The 20,060-nt window shown below is 42.3% G+C and overlaps 1 protein-coding gene across 2 annotated transcripts in view; it reads right to left on the bottom strand.

The window, feature by feature from the left end:
- Positions 1-1,070: 1,070 nt before the first annotated feature.
- The window catches only part of DRAM1 (DNA damage regulated autophagy modulator 1), a 36,114-nt gene continuing 17,124 nt past the window's right edge, over positions 1,071-20,060 (bottom strand). Inside the window, exons 2-8 of one of the 2 annotated variants that reach the window (XM_057743251.1) lie at positions 19,728-19,829; positions 18,309-18,376; positions 15,582-15,724; positions 11,781-11,958; positions 7,958-8,016; positions 3,898-3,990; positions 1,071-3,320 (exon numbers count right to left, since the gene is read on the bottom strand). In XM_057743251.1, coding sequence (XP_057599234.1) covers positions 3,276-3,320; positions 3,898-3,990; positions 7,958-8,016; positions 11,781-11,958; positions 15,582-15,724; positions 18,309-18,376; positions 19,728-19,829 — 688 coding nt within the window. In that variant the 3' untranslated portion in view covers positions 1,071-3,275. The remainder of the gene's footprint in view (positions 3,321-3,897; positions 3,991-7,957; positions 8,017-11,780; positions 11,959-15,581; positions 15,725-18,308; positions 18,377-19,727; positions 19,830-20,060) is intronic. The other variant, XM_057743252.1, reaches the window with a different exon arrangement.

Genomic DNA, 20,060 nt, shown 5'->3' on the forward strand with positions numbered 1-20,060 from the left:
CTCACACCATCAGCCCAGTAGTTTAGGCATTGTGGACCCTCAATGCTCCAGAGGTGGACACATGACGCTGGTCTGACCAATCAGAGCATCACACCTCCTTGGTCTACAGGATGGGCATGTGACCCAAGGCAGCCAATCAGAGACAGTGAGTTTCAACTGGAGGGCTTTGCTTGGAATTTTTAGTTGCAGCACGCAGGATCTTCGTTGCAGTATGAGGGATCTTTAGTTGCAGCATGCAAACTGTTAGTTGCAGCATATGGGATCTAGTTCCCTGACCAGGGGTCGAACCCAGGCCCCCTGCATTAGGAGCATGGAGTCTTAGCCACTAGACCACCAAGGAAGTCCCCTGGTGACACTCTTGGATCCAGCCATCCCTATAGCCAGCTTCACCCTGGACCTCTCATTATTTGAATCAACAGATGTCCCTTTCTCCTTCAACAAATTTGAGTTGGAGTTCTGGTGCAAACTTCTGATACTACTATTCAAGCATCTCTACAAAGATGAACCATCCTGCCTACATGCAAAGCTACAAGAATTAAGAAAAACATAAGGTTTTGAGCTTCCATGATGGCGCAGTGGTTAAGAATCTGCCTGCCAATGCAGGGGACATGGGTTTGATTCCTGGTCCAGGAAGATTCCACATGCCTTGGAGCAACTAAGCCTGTGTGCCACAACTATTGAGCATGCGCTCTACAGCACGTGAGCTACAACTATTGAGCCCGTGTGCCACAACTACTGAAGTCCATGAGCCTAGAACTCGTGCTCCACAATAGGAGAAGCCACCGCAATGAGGAGCCCGTGCACCACAGTGAAGAGAAGCCCCGCTTGCCGCAACTAGAGAAAGCCCATATGCAGCAACGAAGACCCAACACAGCTAATAAATAAATAAGCTCAAAAAAGAAAAAGAAAAGTTAAGGTTTAAACTCTAAAGAGTGCAAGTGGAGCTAGAATCCTTTCCTGGATAAATGTACTTCATAGTAGTACCCTGCTGACATGTTGTAACTTAACAGAGACACAAATTAATAAAATAAAGAAATATTTCATTTTATTTTACTCTTTTAGCCATGCGGTCCAAGAAAATGCAAGTTCATGGAAACTAAAACTAATACCAGAATATGGATAAAGACCAGCTTTAGAGATTTCATGGAATCAGCAGCATGTGATTGTCTGGAGTGATTTTTGGCTTTCTCAGTTCGCCAAGCCAGGTATACCATTTTGTCTATTAGCCCATGTAACAATTTCTGTGGTAACTGTCCAGGATGAAGAGAGTCGTCATACAATGGAGAAGCCCAAACAACTGAAACGTTTACAGCACACAAAGCAAAAGTCAATATTACAAGGTGACACAGACTATTTATTACTTAATTAGTAAACCAGAGTAAATCTCATTATCCAGCACTACAAGTATCCTTGGCCATGCCTTCATTTGCTCACTCCTTCATTCATGCATTCAGTGATTTATTTATTAAGCACCGACTGTGTACCAGGAGGCAGCCTGGTAAATGCTAGAGTTACAAAGGTAAAGGTTAAGGCACAGACTCTGCCCTCAAGGAGCTCCCAATCTAAATCTCACAGAGAGGAGTAGAAACAAAGAATGACCATGCGTCCAGAGGGGCTGGTAACAAGTCTGTTTCAGGGGAGACCCAGCCCTGGATTCATTCGACTGCAGGTTCCACGGTGAAGGGAAGTGGCACTCCTTCCCCTCTGCAGAACATAGCTGTAACCAGTGTTTCAGTTCCAGTGTTACTTGGAGAGCTGCAGCATTATAACAAGTTACCACTGACGCAGCAGTGGGTCTCAGGCTCTCACCGCTGCGCCCTTAGGGGAGATAGAGTTTGTCCTTGCAGCGGTGGCTGCCTGCTACCGAGTCTCACTCCTTCCTGCAACGGCTGTCCAAGTGGGCTGCTCTGCCTTTGGCTTGTGCCCTCAAGTCTGAACCCACTTGGCCAGATATGGGTTTTTGGTCTGGAGGGTCCTTGAAGGAGAGTTCCTTCTCTTCAACTTTTAAACCTAAGCCTTCATATTTCAAGGCCCGCCTCTTCCCCTGGAATGATTTGCTTTTCATTTGTCATTCGTGATTTGGGTGAAAAGTGGCACCGTGGGCAGGTCTTGCTGAGCAAAGGACCTGCTTCACATTTCATAAAGAGTGCAAACATCCAGCCACAGGCATTAAGAAGCAAACAAACTCCATCCCACACCCTGCTCCCCTTTCTCCTCTCTCTCTCAGACCTGCACTCCCATCGGCATGTTGACTGGTGTAAAATGAATGCGAGATGTGAGTTGCAGCTTCTGAGTCAGACTGTATGTCAAATTATGCCAGTAACAATAAAGGCTAGTTTTATAAGCGGAATTTGTAATGCCTTTTGCAGATTGGCTTTTGCAGAGGTTTAGTACTAAGCAAAAGTCTCCTTCCCATAATTCTGCCTTCCTTGGCTGTTCCCTGAGACACACTCCCCTCCCCCCACTCATCTGCAAAGACAACAGTTCGGAATCCAGTGTGTTTTTCCTGTTAGTTGCTCACCTCCATTTCACTCTGTTGTTAGAAGGCTTTTGATTCCTAACCTGCCTTGCTGAATCAGTCCCACCTGGAGTTACACCACTACAGACTGCCGGTTAGCAGCAAGCGTAAGAGCTTGGTGTCTGTGAGCAGGGAGGCCTGTGGGGGAACGGAACTTCAAAACTGAGGTCTTCCATGGTCACTGAGTTACTGTGCATAGTGGTATTAAGGCCTTTCACTAGAAGCATTTTGCTTGGTTCATCTAAAAATCATAGTTTCTTAGTGTTAGTTTATTAACTAAATCTTGATCATTATAAATTGAATTGTATAACTGCTCTTGAGATATAAAATTATACAGTGCATTCTCTAAAAATGAAATTTTAAAATGAACATCCCCTGATTTTACTTTTTAATGAATTCCTCATTTAGTGTATTTCCATAAATCACTGACAAACAAACAAAACAGAATCTGTACAAAAATAAGAGGTCTCCATTTTCTGGAACACCTTATCTTTTCTGTAATGAATTTGTTAATATAAAAAAAGTGTCTACTTAGAAAATTATAAAAACATTGCTACAATGTCATAAATGCTCTACATTCTCTAGGAAAACATACCTTTGGAAATAGTACAACTATTGGGAATTCTTAAAGAAATTCAAGTCCTGGCTGTGCTGCAGGTGAATTCCATGAGGGCAGTGTTAAAACCCTGTCTGTCCTCTGTACCACTTCTAGAAATTATCTGCCACTTTCATTGAGTGAGATAGAATTCTTCTTTCTTCAAATATCACCATTGATTTCTGTGGATATCCTTAGGGTGACACTCTATTTTTTAAAAAATAAGAAAGGTTTAAAAGAAGGTAAACAACTCCAGTGCCAGCTCTGAAACTCCCAACAGCTATTCGCCCCCTCGGAGATGACCTCACTATGGTTTGTACTGAGCTTGAGTTGGGTCCTCAAGAATTTTCTTGGCTTTCTCTAACCTTTTAGCTAATAATTCACTTGTTTCAAAATGTAAGATTTTCCCTGTTGCCAAATCTGACAAGGTCCCACCTTCGCTCTGCTTTGAGAACATTTTTCAACAACACTTTTATTTTTAAGAAAAGACATATTTCCTGTTATTTGGAACTTGTGAGACCTCTTCAAAAAAAAAACACACCAGGATCTATGACTATAAGCATCAAATGGCAGAGGACAGATGAACATTTCCTTGTTTGGGAGAGCTATTCAAGATGCTTTCCTTTGGGAATACACTACATTGCACAATACTTACATATTTTTTCAAACACATAAGGGTAAAAAGAAACTGCTCTTATGTTTTTTAAATGCAAGAAATGGTCTATGGATTTCTATTCATCCTAATCATCAGTAACGTATAACATTTACATCGATAAATACATACCTGGAAATCGTGGATGAATGTTAGAAAGTAGAAAATAAAACCAAAGGCCACTGTCCATTCACAGATTGCACTCACTACGTGATATACATAATCCTAAGAGCAACAGCAAAAAAAGAAACCGAAGTTAGCCTAACTGCATTCACTGTAGTGGACATACTAAAATCATAATGAGCAGGTCAGGCCAGAGGAAAAAGCTATCCAGTGAGCATAAATCAACCCCTGGAGGACACACGGCAAGCAAGGCCACGTGGACACACATCAGGGCAACTGCCCGAGAGAACGGGAATACAGTGACCCCACAATTCTTTCTGGTTCTCACACACTCTGACTTTAAGATGTATCTATGGAACTTCAACAGGCAGAAGAAGGACCACAAAATGGCTGAGAGTGGGAAGGAAATTTGGACTCCACAGAAGAAAGAACTTTCCATACAAGGCATGACTTGCTCTCCCGCAGCTGGGAATCCCAAAGTTGAAAGGCAGGCTTGGAAAGCACCTACCCAGCGTCCATGCAGTTATTCCAAAGACCTTGAGCATGCATCTAAAGGAAACTGGCTATCAACCCTGGGTTTTGCGTTTCTCTCTTACTATAGAAAATGTCAGTTCAGAAAATAGGTCCGCTTAGGGTTATAAGGTAAGCACAGCTACAGAGCAAGTGCTAATAATGAGACTATCTTCTTGGGGGCAGGAATGAGAGGATAGAGGGCAAGAAAGAGAATGGCTTTATTTGGGGTTCCAAAGTCGGCTGCCTCTGGAGACCAGAAAACTAAAAAGAAAAATGAAGCCAATGGTCGCAAGAAGAGAGGTTCAATGGGGAGCCCATGCTTCATCAGCTCAATTTCACTCTCGCCAAGTGGGATATTTTGACCCCAGTATTGCTTTGAGATTAAATAAATAAAGGGACTTCCCTGGCAGGGGGTTCAGGTTCTATCCCTGGTCAGGGAACTAAGATTCCACATGCTGTGCAGCGTGGCCAAAAAAAAGAAAGAAAGAAAAAGCCCGTGGAGTGTGCGTGTGCGTGTGTAAGATATCTCCTCTGATTTTCAAATACTGGAAACCACTTTAGAAGCATTTTTAAACCCCATCTGAGTAAGATACGCTTGTCCACGTTCTGACTTTAGCCCACATGCCATTTTAGCCTGTGGACTGTCATCAGTTCAAGTCCTCTGATTTCAAATCATGACCTATATTTTCTTCTTACTTCACTGTCTGCTCTGCTGCAGATCATGAGTGTGAAAAAACAAATGTGCTAGATTACAGGTCGGTTCTTTTCTTTGATCTACTGCAAAGCTCTAATCGAGGTGCATCAAACCCTCAGACACCACCGCGCCCCCTCCCCATGGAGGGTCACATCCACTCACTGTTCTCACCCAGGCCACTCTGGGGAGAGTCTGACCAGCCTGCATGACGGGGTCGAGAATGGGGGCCGCCTCCTTTTCAAAGGTGACAACACTAGGGGATCCACCCCATCTCATATCATCCCTGGACAATGAAGATGGCTTCATCAAATAGAAGCAGAATTTGGGGGTGGGGGAGGATTTCTGCGGTGTGATATTAATAACAGTGCACTGAAGCAGGGGTCTGGGCTCTTCCACTACACAGGTGTGAACGCAGGCAAAGCTCCAATCTCCTTGCCACGTAAAATGGGACAATGTCATCATAATTCTCACCCTCCCTACCACGTAAGTCAATGCACAGGAATGTGCTGTGAAAGCTCTGAAGCACTCCACAGTTTGGGGCAGGACCTAAATGATTATTCTATTCCACGAATTAACGTAAAGGGTTTTCTTTGTATTCGTGGATACTGGGAACAGAAGGCAATATAAGAATGGCATAGTAAGTTTTGGAGTGAATAGAAAACCACGTACTTTTCACATTTTTAAGACAGAAAATGAAATGAAAAAAGGTTGTTCAACTGTCTGGGGATGTGCTTTGATGACTCCTTCCCAGCAGCTGACTTGTTCGATCTGTGGTGGAAGGCCTCCCCCCAGTGGTTAGAAAGTAAAATACACCCGGGGCTGCTCTGCTGTGAGCTCTCCTTTTCAGGAAGTACTTTTTCCCTAACTTCTGCCTGGCTCGTCTTCAGTCTCCCTTGCAGGCTTCCATCACCGGCCAGAATCCTCCGTGCTGGAAAATCCTTCCTCTGACCCTGCCCTTAGCCCGACCAGGGATCAAACCCATGCCTCCGGCAGTGGAAGCACGCAGTCTTAACCAATGGACCACGTTTCAGGAAGTCGCTGAAACTGCTTTTTGAAAAACATCAGTAACTCCACCTGCCCCTAGGGGAAAAACTCCTGCTCCTCACTAACTCCCTCCTCTCTGTAAGTAACAAACAGCATGAGTGGATCTCAATTCGAAATATCTGATTCCATGTATTCCAATGTTTGGTCTGGAAATTACCCGTCACTCTACCCTATGCTTGACGGCTCTTGATCCTACCAGAGGTCTAGTCCCCCATGTCTAACTGAACATTCCTCCTCAGAGGTTCACTATAGCTTCAGATTCAATGATTCTAAAACCAAACCCACCCATTTCCCCCCCATGAAATCATTTATTCCTGTTAGGGACCCAGTCTTTTTTTTTTTTAATTTATTTGGCTGTGCCAAGTCTTAGTTGCGGCATGCGGGATCTTTAGTTGCAGCATGTTGGATCTAGTTCCCTGACCAGGGGTTGAACCTGGGCCCCCTGTACTGGGAGTGCGGAGTCTTAGCCACTGGACCACCAGGGAAGTCCCAAGGGACCCAATCTTAGCTGTTCATGAGAACAAATTCTTTGGATCACCCAAGACAAAATCTTGGAAGTCACTTTCACTTTATCATGTCCTTTCATTCTCATGCTATTACTTCCAGTCTAGGTGAATCTTTTTTTTTCCAAGCAAGATCTTATTTTATTTGATGGTAACAACAAAGGCTACAGTTTAGCACTTAAGGCAGGGTAACTAAAGGCACCTATGAAGGCTGCAGAGAGCAGTAGAGACAGGACACAGGCAGCACAAGCCTGGCTGCTGTAAGCCGGTGCGCCCCCCACACTTCAGTGAGGGCGTGGAAGCCAAAATCACTGATTGCTTTCCCTACTGACTTGAATTGACAGCTTTTTCCTCCAACCATCTAGTTACTGGTTGCATTCCACTGAATCTAGTTAATACAAAGAACCAGCCTCCATAATAAAATCATAGTCTAGGTGAATCTTGATTTGAAATCTAAACTAGTGGAACTGCCTTCTCCCTGCCCTCCTAACTCCAGGCTCTCTCCTCTTCAATCCATGCCAGGTGTTGCTTCTAATATTCATCCGATAATACTCTTTTAATTTACTTTCCTGTTCAAAAGCCTTCAAAGGGGATGTCCTAGGTGGCGCAGTGGTTAAGAATCCACCTGCTTGGGCTTCCTAGGCGGCACATTGGTTGAGAATCTGCCTGCCAATGCAGGGGACACGGGTTCGATCCCTGCCCTGGGAAGATTCCACATGCCACGGAGCAGCTAAGCCTGTGTGCCACAACTATTGAGCCTGTGCTCTAGAGCCCGTGAGCCACAACTACTGAGCCCATGTGCCACAACTGTTGAGGCCCACACGCCTGGGGCCCGTGCTCCACAGCGGGAAAAGGCCACTGCAGTGAGGAGCCTGTGTACCGCGGCGAAGAGTAGGCCCTGCTCGCAACAACTAGAGAAAGCCCATGCGCAGCAACGAAGACCCAACACAGCCAATAAATAAATTAAATAAGTAAATAAAAATAAATTTATAAAAAAAAATAATAATAATTTTGAGTGACTTTCCTGGCAGTCCAGTGGTTAGGACTCCACGCTTCCAATGAGGGAGGCGCAGATTCCATCTCTGGTTGGGGAACTAATCCCACATGCCCCACCCAGTGGGGCCAGAAAGAAAGAAAGGAAGGAAGGAAGGAAGAAAGATACAAACAAACAAACAAAGAAAAAGAAAGAAAGAAGGTTAGAATTTAACAGAGAGCTTGTTATTCATGAAAATATAATAAATAAATTTTCAAAATTTTTAAAAATAATTCCAGGAACCAGGTTTGACAATCATACTGAAAACAGCTTAAAGTTTACCTTTTCTTTTGGATTCCATTCCAGCTTGGTTATAGAAATTAACGAAGCACAGGCAATCACTTAAAAAAGGAAATTGTTAAGGAAACTGTAGAAGAAAATAGGTCCTTTAGTGTTAAGACTACATTATTCTTCTAACAATATAATCATTGCATAGTATTCAAATGTTAGTACCAACATTTCTGCTATCAAACCAGTTATATCAGCTTCTCATCATCTCAAACCTTAAGTTCAATTATGGTAGCAGTTAAAAATACAACATAGAAATAGTCATTGGTTGAACTTAGAAGGCAAAAGAGAAAGCTAGAGAGAAATGGGGTGCTCTTTAAAACCTTTAGCAAAAAGTTAAGAATTCCAAGTGTTGCATCAATCAATGCTAGGTTTAGCACCTCCTCTGAATTTGGAGTCAGCACCCTTTCTCCCTGCCCTCCCACACCTCCCACATTTTACAATGCTTAACACTCTCAGTTTCTCAAAGTAAAAGAAACAGAGAATGGGACTTCCCTGGCAGTCCAGTGGTTAAGACTCCATGCTTCCAATGCAGGGGGCGTGGGTTCCATCCCTGGTCAGGGAACTATGATCCTGCATGCCACCAGCCAACAAATAAAAAGCAGAGAACACTGATGCTTCTCTAATCATGTCATGATGGTACTTCTGTTTTTTTTTTTTTTCTTTAATAAACCTATTTATTTATTTATTGGCTGAGTTGGGTCTTCGTTGCTGCACGCAGGCTTTCTCTAGTTGCGGAGAACGGGGGCTACTCTTCGTCGTGGTGCGTGGGCTTCTCTTGTTGTGGAGCACGGGCTCTAGGTGTGCAGGCTTCAGTAGTTGTGGCCCATGGGCTTAGTTGCTCTGCGGCATGTGGGATCTTCCCCGACCAGGGATTGAACCGTGTTCCCCGAATTGGCAGGTGGATTCTTAACCACAGCACCACCAGGGAAGTCCAGTACTTCTGTTTCTAATAGTTTAAAAAGCCTCTTAATTCCTTCACTGCATTCTTTATCTCATCTTTAGTCCCATCAGGTCCCATGCTGGAGAAGGGGGAGAGATGGACAAAACTCTGGCAAAACAGACCTGGTCTCAGTTCCCAGAAACATCACAGCCTTCTCAGACCAGGGAACGTGCCATGTTAGAGAGAAAAGAACAGGGTGCAGTGATGACTCAGAGGGAAGATTACTAATTCGGAGTAGAATGGGGTTTGAGATGTCAGGGAAGCTTCACTGAGTTGAGTTTAACCTAAGTTGTGAGGTTTGAGGAGCTCTCTAGAACAGCATCGTCCCACAGCAATTCAGGCTTGTGTAACAAAATTTTCTACTATAGTTGCCACATTGACAAAAGTGAAAAAGAACCTAATGAAATTAATCTTAACATATCTTATTTAACCCAATATATCAAACATGTTATCAACATGTAATAATATAAAGAATTATTAATGAGATATTTTACTTTTTTTTTCTCATTAAGTCTTTGAAATCCAGTGTTTCACACTTATGGCCCATCTCTATACAAACTACCCACGTCTCAAGTGCTCAACAGCCTCATGTGGCCAGTGGCTACTGTGTTGGACGGACAGCTCAGCTCTAGAGAGACACGGTGGAGAAGGTTATCCAGGCAAGGAGAAGAGCACAGGCAAAAGCAGAGAACAGGAACCAGCCACATGCAGGGGAGAAACTGTAAAACTGAGGTCAGAGAAATAGGCAACCTCAAGCAAAGGAACTATGCGTCTCAAGCAAAGGAACCTGCCTTTGCGTTGTTAGTGGTTTTGTGAAGGCTTTTGAAAGGTGCAGAAGCTGCATGCAAGATGGATAGTTTAGCAGGAAGGACTTAGAAGCATGATTCCGGGCCTCAGTTTCATCAGGATTCAAATGAGGCATCATGGAACTAATACAGGAAGGAGAAACAAGGACATTTTAAAGATGCTTTAAAATCTCTGTAAGGAAATATAAATCCATGCTAATGTTTACGACAAAAGATTTCTCTAGATGGTTGAATTTGTTCAAGCTAATTGGATAAAAGGACATAACCTGTTTCTGTTCAGGGATGCTACCCCTCAGCATGGCTCATAAGAACTTCCCAGAAATGGAAACTATTAGTATGTGCAACTGGCCTGAAATGCTAATTCTGCTAAAGCTTCTCATTTTAATGCCTAGAGATCTGTCTCCAAAGTTGGAAGTAAGGAAAGTTTTCCGACACCAAGAAACTTTGTTTTTAACTTTACAAATGGTTCTATAAATCTTACAGCCAACACAAGCTAAAGTTTTGAGGAGATCCATTTCAAGAGAAAGCACAAATGCCTTCAATCTGTAAATAGGACAAGGAAACAGGGACGGAACTATCTTAGGAACCAGGGTGTATAGTTTGTTGTTAAATTTCTCAATACTAGGATTTGGTTCTTCTGTGTTTATAAATTTTGTAATTAAAGATCTCCTTCCCTAAATGACAAAAACAAAACCCCAAACCATCCTTAGACTTCACATTTTGCATAGCTCCAATTTAAGAGAAATGCAGGCTTCCCTGGTAGCACAGTGGTTAAGAATCCGCTTGCCGATGCAGGGGACACGGGTTCCATCCCTGGTCCGGGAAGATTCCACATGCTGCAGAGCAATTAAGCCTGTGCACCACAACTACTGAGCCTGTGCTCTAGAGTCCCTGAGCCACAACTAATGAGCCCATGTGCCACAATTACTGAAGCCTACATGCCCAGAGCCTGTGCTCCACAACAAGAGAAGCCACCACAATTAGAAACCATGCACAGCAACGAAGAGTGGCCCCCACTCTCCGCAACTACAAAAAGCCAAGTACGGCAACGAAGACCCAATGCAGCCAATAAATATAAGTAAATAAATAAATAAATTTATAAAAAAATAAAATAAAAGAGAAATGTAAGTCTTAATACTTAGAAGTACATGATGACATGATGTCTTCTTACTCAAGTTTGCCCACTTTGCACCACAATCCAAATCAGATGAACAAAACCACTGCTAAGAGAATAGTTCCTATTTTCCTACAATCTGACAGTAATTACCAATTTTTAATGACTTCAGCATTTGATATGACTGCACATAGTATTTGAAAGATGGGGAATGTTACACCCTTGAAAGACCACAGCTTTTTTATTTTCTTTGTTAAATACCTCCTGGGGGGAAAAAAAGGAAAAGAAAGAATGAGAAAGAAAAAACAAAAAAAAGGAAAGAAGGAAGGAAGAGTTGGTTTTCGTTTCTTCTAAATCAGAATATATAAGTATGATAAATTTATATTTTCTTTCCACATTGTTGAATTAGAAAAAATAAAATTTCATTTTGAAAATGAAATCATTGATAAAAAGAAAAGGCTAAATGTATTTTAAATGACTTAGAAATGAATAGTATAGAGGTTTTTAAAACCTCTTAATATGAACAAATAAATTAAACCATCTAATCACCTGCGTGTGGGGAGATGGGAAAGTCTGGCCTCTTGGGAATCCACAGAGCTATTACTTTAAGTACAACATCAATATTTGATGTCTTTGGCCAAGCACTACAAAGAAAAATAAATATTTTCACATGGCTCATGAAACTGACCCTGTTGAAGGAAAGTAAACAGAGACTGAAGAGTCCTGACATTTTTCCATTTTCCTTTCAAACCATTCTTTTCCGTAAAGATTCTTTTAATTTAACCAGACAATGCTGAGATATTTTCCTTATGATTTACCCTTTTCTCCCAATCATTCTTCTGAAACCTGTTGACACTTGGCTGTTAATCTTTGCTCTCCCCGTTTTTTTTGGAGAGGAGGGGGGCAGCGGGGGTGTCAAGTTTGCAAAGAGACTGACGAATGTAAAAAGGATACTGGGGATGACGGCTGCGCAGGAAACAGCAGAGATGGCCATCCGTACGTGGCATGTGGAGAGGCTGTTCCACTGGGGACACGATTTGTAAGAGATGATGGATTGCAGGAGGGTGTACACCACACCGCAGACAAACGCCAAAAGGGCACCGCCGTCGTGGACCACGGGGACAGCTAACTCCTAGAGAGAAAGTCACACACATGCTGTCACTCCGTGTGAGTCTGTGCCCATCAAGAGCCGAACACTCACTCACTCACTCACTCACTGTCGGCCCTACAAAGCCACCAGGCATCACAGATGCACCCACCCCATCTCTGGAAAATACAGCTGCTTGCAGAAGACCGAGAGGAAAGCTTTCCCAGCACTGGAGTAAATGCCAGGAACTTGCTTGTTCCACAGCAAACGTTTGGCTTGTTGGGAAACGGGCCTGGTTCAGTAACAATCTCAATAAAACTGGGGGGAAAACCCATATTAAACCAAAAAAATTATAAAAGACTTAAGAAAAACAAATCCTTTCCACCCCCTGCACGTCAGGCACATGTGAGCAAGGGAAAATAAACAAAAGGCAAGGCATCTACTGCTCATGAGCTGGGGTTGTTTTGGGAATAATCTTCTGAGACTCCGGGTACTTTCCACTCTCCACTTTCTTTTCATGCTAATACGTAAATCAAATCCTGAATGTACACACTTTGCTTCCACTCCCCCCACCGCCTCCCACCCCCCAACTAGCACTCTCAGGAAATTTGCTTCCTCAACCCTGGCCAATTCAGTATATCCTTTCGGATCTTAACCTGCAAACTTCATGAGACCCACATTAACCCTGATGAAATCAGATCAGTAGGCCCTTGATTTAGCAGGAGCTGCATTTCCAATGTGTCCTTTTCACCATGGAATATACATTTTCTCACCAAAGATGCCTTTTAGAAGGGAAGTGACTCAGATCACACATGAATTCTGGATAGAAGTTAAGATGAAAACCTGGTCCCTTTTTTTTGAAACTCTCTCGTTAATTGAAAAGATAGTGAAAATAGAGAAAGCCAGACTATTCAGCGGATTCAACCTCAGGAAACTTGACTTTTCCAAAAAGGAGACTTCTTGAGGGTCAGGAAAGCACTGACAGAGATTGCCTGAGGAGGACACACCAAAAAGTAGCCATCCCATCCACCAGTACAGGAAAGAGAGCCGTCTGTGAACTTCTGATAAATGCAATTTACTCCCACTCAGGAAAAACCACCAGACAACGCTCTCTCTCGCCCTCACATCTCTAATTCTTCCTGAGGGAACCGCTCACGTTGGTTTGCTCACGGCATGCTGAAAATGAATTACAGGATATCAAACAAGGAAGTTGTAAAGATATATTTATGGGAACAATGACAAGGCAAACACTTTGCTCTCAGGAAAGTTAGAGATTCGATTTCTGGTCTTTGTGAAGATGTAATCACTTTACAGAGGCCTTAAAGGGAACCAAAAGTTAATTACCTAACCACCTAAGCCTTCTTCCTAAAGTCTGCCCTTTATGGTTTAAACACAGACAGCTGTATCAATTGTGATGTTGAGTTATTCTAAGAATAATGCAATGTATCATACAGTGCATACTATCCCCTACAGACAAATTACATCATTCCAGGTCGCCACCTTCCCTTAAAAAATTTTTTTTTCCATCGTGCTGTCTGATGCTAGAACAGTGAATTATATACATGCTTTTTTCTCACAGAGATTTCCTCATTCTGGCCTTGAGGTTAACCCTTTCCCACAGGTTCTGGGCAGACGGCTTTGATTCACATGCAACTTCTGCCTTTCATGACTCATGGGATTTGGGGAGAGTATTCACCTCTCTGGGTCTCCATTTCTCCACTGATAAATGAGAAAAATAATACTACCTGTCTTCTAACTTATACAAGTTAATGTATAAAGTGTTTTCATAAATGTCTGTCACCTAGAAAACTTCAATAAGAATTCCCTGACTGTCCAGTGGTTAGGGCTCCGTGCTCTCACTGCCAAGGGCCTGGGTTCAATCCCTGGTTGGGGAACTAAGATCCCAGAAGCCACGCGGCACGGCCAAATAAGAAAAAAGAAAACTTCAGTAAATGTTGTTATGGAACCCAAAATGAACATAAGCATAAAATGTAAGGAAATGTCATCGAGAGTCTCTACCCTGTGACAAAGGTCACAGGCAGCTCATGGCGTTTATTTCCTCATACAGAGACAATGAGTTAAATGGGGCCAGAAGCAACCTGACTTCACAAGATGCCCTCCTGGAAGCCCTACAGGCTTGCCTCAGGGAGGCTACACATTTGGCTCTCACCTTTCACCAGTGTTAACAAGGAAACACTGGTAGCTATGGATTCATCAACGTCCCAAAATGAAAACTCACTGGCCGCCAGACCTGGAATATCCCTCCCCTAGGCTGTCCTGAAGATTCTCTGTCATACAAGAAAGGGTGCCTCACCCCTCACAACACAGCACTCAGCTTCCCAGAGCATTTTATTATATTATTGTATTTATTACATATTATGTCTTCCCACCAATGACAGATGGCTTCCACCAATGACAGATGGCTTCCTGCACATGCAGGGCACAAAAGGTGACTCCCTGAGGCCTACATGGTGCAGGGGAGGCAGAGGGCTGTCTGACTCACACAAGAGCAGACACTGGAGAACAGGTGGACAGCGGACGGTGCAGGTGGAGGCCTGAGGCTATCAGCCTCCCAGGTCCATACCAGGGGGCATGTCCCTCTGCAGTGGCTCCAGTGTGTAGACCTGGACTTGAACAGCCAGCCGGCACTGAAGGTTGACACCTTTTTATGAAAGTCAGCATTACACAAGATCAACCCACTTCTGGTGGAAAAAAAGTTAAAGGAGTACCCCCAGCGAGAACCAAAAGCCCCCCAGGAGTAACTTCCTTTCTGCAGTCACAGAGGGACAAAGGTGATGGCAGAGCAAGCCCTGGGAGGTGTTGACCTATAGTGTGAACCGATGACCATGAGATGACCGCCAAGGTCAGACTGCTGGGCCCTGCACGTTATCCCACTGAATCCCAGCAATAGCCCTGTGAGGTGCGGACTCATAGTTAGTACTTATTTGAAATACAACACATACTTGTAAAATATAAAATATTGTCTCCGTAGACAAATAGGTCCCATGCCTTCCTGAAAGAGACTTTGGAATGAAAGGAATCCACAAATTAGAATGAAACTTGTAGGATTTTTTTCCAACAGTGACACAGTAAGAATACATCAAGCGGACTCTGCAGTAGTCGTCATATAAGTTAATTTGCTCCAGTAACACCATATTTTGGCCCTGCAACTGATTAGCCGAGTAACCCTGAGCAATTTACTTCACCTCCACGTACCCATATTCTCGTCTGTGAAAGGAAGAGATCAGATGCGTCTCTTTGAATTGAACACCAGAGGCTCAAACAGTAGAATCAGTAAACATACACTCGCTCATACACAGGAACATTTTCACGCTGTTAATGAAATCGTTACAATGACTGAAGTATCTCTCCCGGCACATTAAACCACATCAGTAAGAACACACAACCATCCGGGGCCCACAGCATGGTCTGAAGCATGCTCTTTCATAATCGTGCAAACACGCACCCCATCTCTCCCAAGTGCCAGGCAGGGCTGACTTTCAAGTGACAAAGATTTGTTTCTAAAAAGCAAACTATCCCAATTTTCGTACACTCATCAACTATTTGAGAGCTATGCTGGCACAAGTGTGCGTCTGGTGTTCTTGCTTCCCTTCTCCAGATACGTATACTCCATCACCCCCAGTAACCGAAAAAGCTTCAGGTCATACCTGGAAATTGGCTACAATGCCCATTCCAATGCATCCTACCAATCCAAGAACTAAAGACACCAAGTTAAACACAGGAGTGCTGAAATAGCTGGTTTGATTTTGCTTCTCTACTATTTTATATCTTGTGTACATCGTGGCTGCACCTGAAAAAGAAAGGTACTCTGATGAATTTTTACTTTTTGACTTTTTAGGAGGAAAAGCACATGGACAGTTTTGTATGGCTTTTACCAAGTTTGTATTTTCAATCTCCTGACTGCAGTCATCTCCCCACTCACTCACCCCTGCCCTTCCTCACTCCATCTTACTTACTCTCCCCCACCGTGCGATGCACGCGTGCGCATGTGCACACACACACACACACACACACATGCTGTCCTGGCTGTTGTCCTTTTCATATAAATGCTATTGTGCACATATTGTTCTGGGACTTGCTTTTTTTTTATTTAGAAATGTTCCATGGAGATCTTGCCAACGTCCGTACAATAAGTCTACTGCATCATGGTACATAGTGAGATGCTATGTTTATTTCATCATTCTCCTACGTTAGATTTCTACATTTTATGTTTTTCCTATTACAAACACTGCTCAATGAACATCCTTATGTAGAAGGCTCTGGAACACTTTCAGTGTTTCTGAAAGACAGATTCCTAGAAGTAGTATTACTGGGTCAAAAAACTATGCTCAATTAAAATGCCAAAAAGTAGCTCCAAATTGCTCCAAGACTGAGGCAATTTATACTCCCACAGCAGAGTCTGAAAGCAATTCTGTATGCCCTGTCCTTTTAATTATTGTCAATCTAACCAATGAAAAATGGCAACCTGTTGGTTTAATTTGCATTTCTCTGATCATCAGTGACACTGAACAACTTTCAGCATGTCCACTAGTCATTTGCATTTCTTCTGCAAATTGCATGTTTATCTGTTTTTAATTTTTCTCTTGAGTTTGTTCATTTTTAATTTGTAGTTGCTTTTTATACATTATGTACATTAGCCTATTGTCTACTATAAATATTACAAATTTTCTTCTGGTCTGTTGCTTGTCTTTAACTTTGTGCACCTTTCATCACTTAGAAGTTTTAATTTTTTTATCTACCCAAACCTGTCAGTTCTTTCCTATTTAGCTTCTGGGTTTTGTGTGCGTAAGCTTAGATAAGCTTTTCCATCCTAAGGTTTTAAAAATATTCCTATACCTAAATCCAAATCCTCTTATGGTTTTGTTCTTCATGTTTAGTTCTTTAATTGCCATTGGCTTTTGTGAATGGTGTGAGAGCAAATTTAATTCAGCAAATTTAGCTTATAGAAAAACTCACATAGACATGTACAGACATCTTTAAAAGATATTCACTTTAGCATTGTAAATTACAAAATGAGAACCAGCCTAAATGTTTAACAATAAGGGACTGAATTATGAATTATTATAAGCCCATGAGATAGATATCATGCATGTGTTAGGATAAAGTAGATTTCTGTGTATTCAACAGTGTTATGATGGCCGTGATATTTTTTGCTGAACTTTTAAAACCAGGCTAAAAGCTAATCATTTATCACAGACCATTTTGAACAGAGATATTCACATCAGATTCTCCCTTGCCTAGAAGCAAAAAGCTATATTTATCACTTCCTAGTGATAAAATAATCTGTCTTCTAAATGTGGACTCTGGGCAAGGATGGTGTAAGAGGGCACTGGGAACCGACGGACTCCTGTTTCTACTTCCCCTTGCTTGCCTCCAAAACCTTGGGAGAAGACCGCAAATGACTGATGGGCTGAAACTCCCTCTACCAAGTAGGATGAACAAACTTTGAAGATGCCAGGTCACTAGGTAGGGTTTCCAGCACCTCTGCCCCTTCCCAGCCTGCACCAGTAGAGAGGGTCAGAACGTGCTGGCTATATGATGGGGTCCCTGGCAAACACCTGATTGTTCTGCAGGGTTAAGCGTTTATGGAAAGAGCCCTACATCTTCCATCCATATACCCTCATCACCCATAGAAGACTAAGTTTTTCAGTCATTATATTAATTGGCTCATGAGAGGGCTGTAGCCTCTCATCTGCATCCATCTCAGGTGGATTTGAGGAAATGAAAAGAAAAACCATGGCTGAATTGGAGACACACTGTTCCCTGCTTCACCTTTCTGCTTCTTCTAAGAGGTGAGATAACACCTTTGTCAGTGGCTCAAAAGCTTTCATGAGTATCCAAATCCCTTCGAGTGCTGGTTCACAGCATATGTGCTTCGGCCCCACGTCCAGAAGTTCTGATCCAGTAGATCTGCAGTGTGGCCCCAGAACAGGCATTGTAACCAGAACCCCAGAGGATTTCCTTGTAAGTTGTAAGGATTTCCTTGTAAGTTGCCTCAAAGCAGAGCAAGACTCTAGTTGCAAAGGTTATACTTTTAAAAGAAATCGCGCACACCAGGCAAAAACCTAATGTGAACTCTTGACTTTGGGTGAAAATGATGTGTCAGCACAGATTCATCAGCTGTAACTAAGGTGTTACTCTGGCGGGGGGGGGGGGGGTGGATAATCGAGAAGGCTATGGGGGGGCGGGGCAGGAGAACAGGGCATATTTGGGAAATCTCTACCTTTCGCTCAATTTTTCTGTGAATCTGAAAGTATTCTAAAAAAAAAGTCTGTTAAAAATTAACAATAAAAAATAATACATAAACTGTAACATTTTACTTCATGTGAGATTGGGAATTTTTAATTTATTTATAGTAATTATTGTGTACTTACCAAGAAACGCAGAGAAGTTTATCATAAATCCAAAAATACCACTCTCTGGAGGTGTTGTTCCTGTATCACTGAGAAGGAGAAGACATGTCCAAATTAGTAAAAAAGAATTCAGTTCAGCCCTCTGGGCAGGCATGTAATTGGCAGGTATTATATTGTGTTCCTTCTGGGTGTTCAGTCACTTTGAATTCCAAAGATGTGACATGCTTTCGTTCTGAAGTATTTTCATCTGGGCTCTGAAAAATTTTTTAAAACTCCAGTTTTCTTTTTTTTGCCAGTTTTATTGAGATATAATTAATGAACAGCACTGTATAAGTTTAAGGTGTACAGCATAATGATTTGATTTTCAGACATCATGAAATGATTGCCACCGTAAGTTCCGTGAACATCCCTCAGCTCACAGATACAAATTTTTTTGAAAACTTTTTTCCTTATGACGAGAACCCTTAGGATTTACTTTCTTAACAACTTTCATATATAATATACAGCAGCGTTAATTATATTACTCATGTTGTACATTACATCCCTAGTCCTTATTTATATTCTAACTGGAAGTGTGTATTACTTGACCACCATCATCCAACCCCCGCTCCCTCACCCCTGGCCTCTGAGAACCACAAGTATGGTCTCTTTTTCTATGAGTTTGTTTGTATGTTTGTTTTGAAGTATCATTGACAACACTATGTGAGGAAATATTTAAAGTGAAGGGTGCCAACTCGAGGATGGAAGATGCCTTAGAGGACTGGGGCAGGGAGGGTGGGGGGGACTCGAGGGGGGGGAGTCAAGGAAGGGAGGGAATACGGGGATATATGTATAAAAACAGATGACTGAACCTGGTGTACCCCCCAAAAAATAAAAAATAAAAGAAAAAAAAAAAAGTGAAGGGTGGTGGTGTTTTTCAGATGATCCCACCTGAAAAATCTGATGTGTGTGTTCATTCTTGGTGAGGAACTGAGTGAGACTCTTTGGGGGGGGGGGGGGGGGGGAATGGGTCTAAAATCACGTTTGAAAAATCTACTATTTGAATATTAAATATACATAAACACATCGTTTTAATTTTTAAAACCATGATTTATGCATAAGAATTTACACTGCTGAAAATATGATGGAAGGCTGAGCAGTTAATATTATCGATGCCTATCTGTACTTTATGGAAATAGGGTATTAAGGATGTACTCATGGTGACAAATTATTTTAACAAAAAAATAGCTTCTATGAGACATTTTTCAGATGCAGTCTATCAGTTAATTAATTCAATGAGCTGGAAAGTAGCGTTTGACATGTGCTGGTTTCTATTCATTAATGCCAAGGTTTACATTTTTTTTTTCCCCAAGGTTTACGTTTTTATACTCTCAAACTGCTCGCATAAAGCACAGTTTCAAACTGATGGCAAAGGTGCCCCTAACATGAAACAACTCATACCCGTGTTTCCACGTTTTCAAACAGCTCTGAAATTTAAGTGCTGAAAAATGGATCAAGTTGAAAAGATGCCCTTCAAAGTGTTGGAAGAATTCCACAGGAAGCCTGTGTGTGGAGGAAGCAGGAGACTTTAAGCTTTGTGGACACTTAAGAGTATGAAGAGGTTAATGTTCCCCCTCCCCACAAATGCCGCTAGTCCCAATAACTTCAATCTCAGTGTCACTCGTACCTGTAAGAATCTGAAGGGTTTAGAATTTAACATTACAATTTTTCCTACAAATAACCGTTTTTCTCACTAAAGGGATGTTGAGGGGGAGAAGGCTGCCCAATGTGCAG

The sequence above is a fragment of the Hippopotamus amphibius genome, chromosome 7 (assembly GCF_030028045.1).
Source record: "Hippopotamus amphibius kiboko isolate mHipAmp2 chromosome 7, mHipAmp2.hap2, whole genome shotgun sequence".
Taxonomy (NCBI): Eukaryota; Metazoa; Chordata; class Mammalia; order Artiodactyla; family Hippopotamidae; genus Hippopotamus; species Hippopotamus amphibius.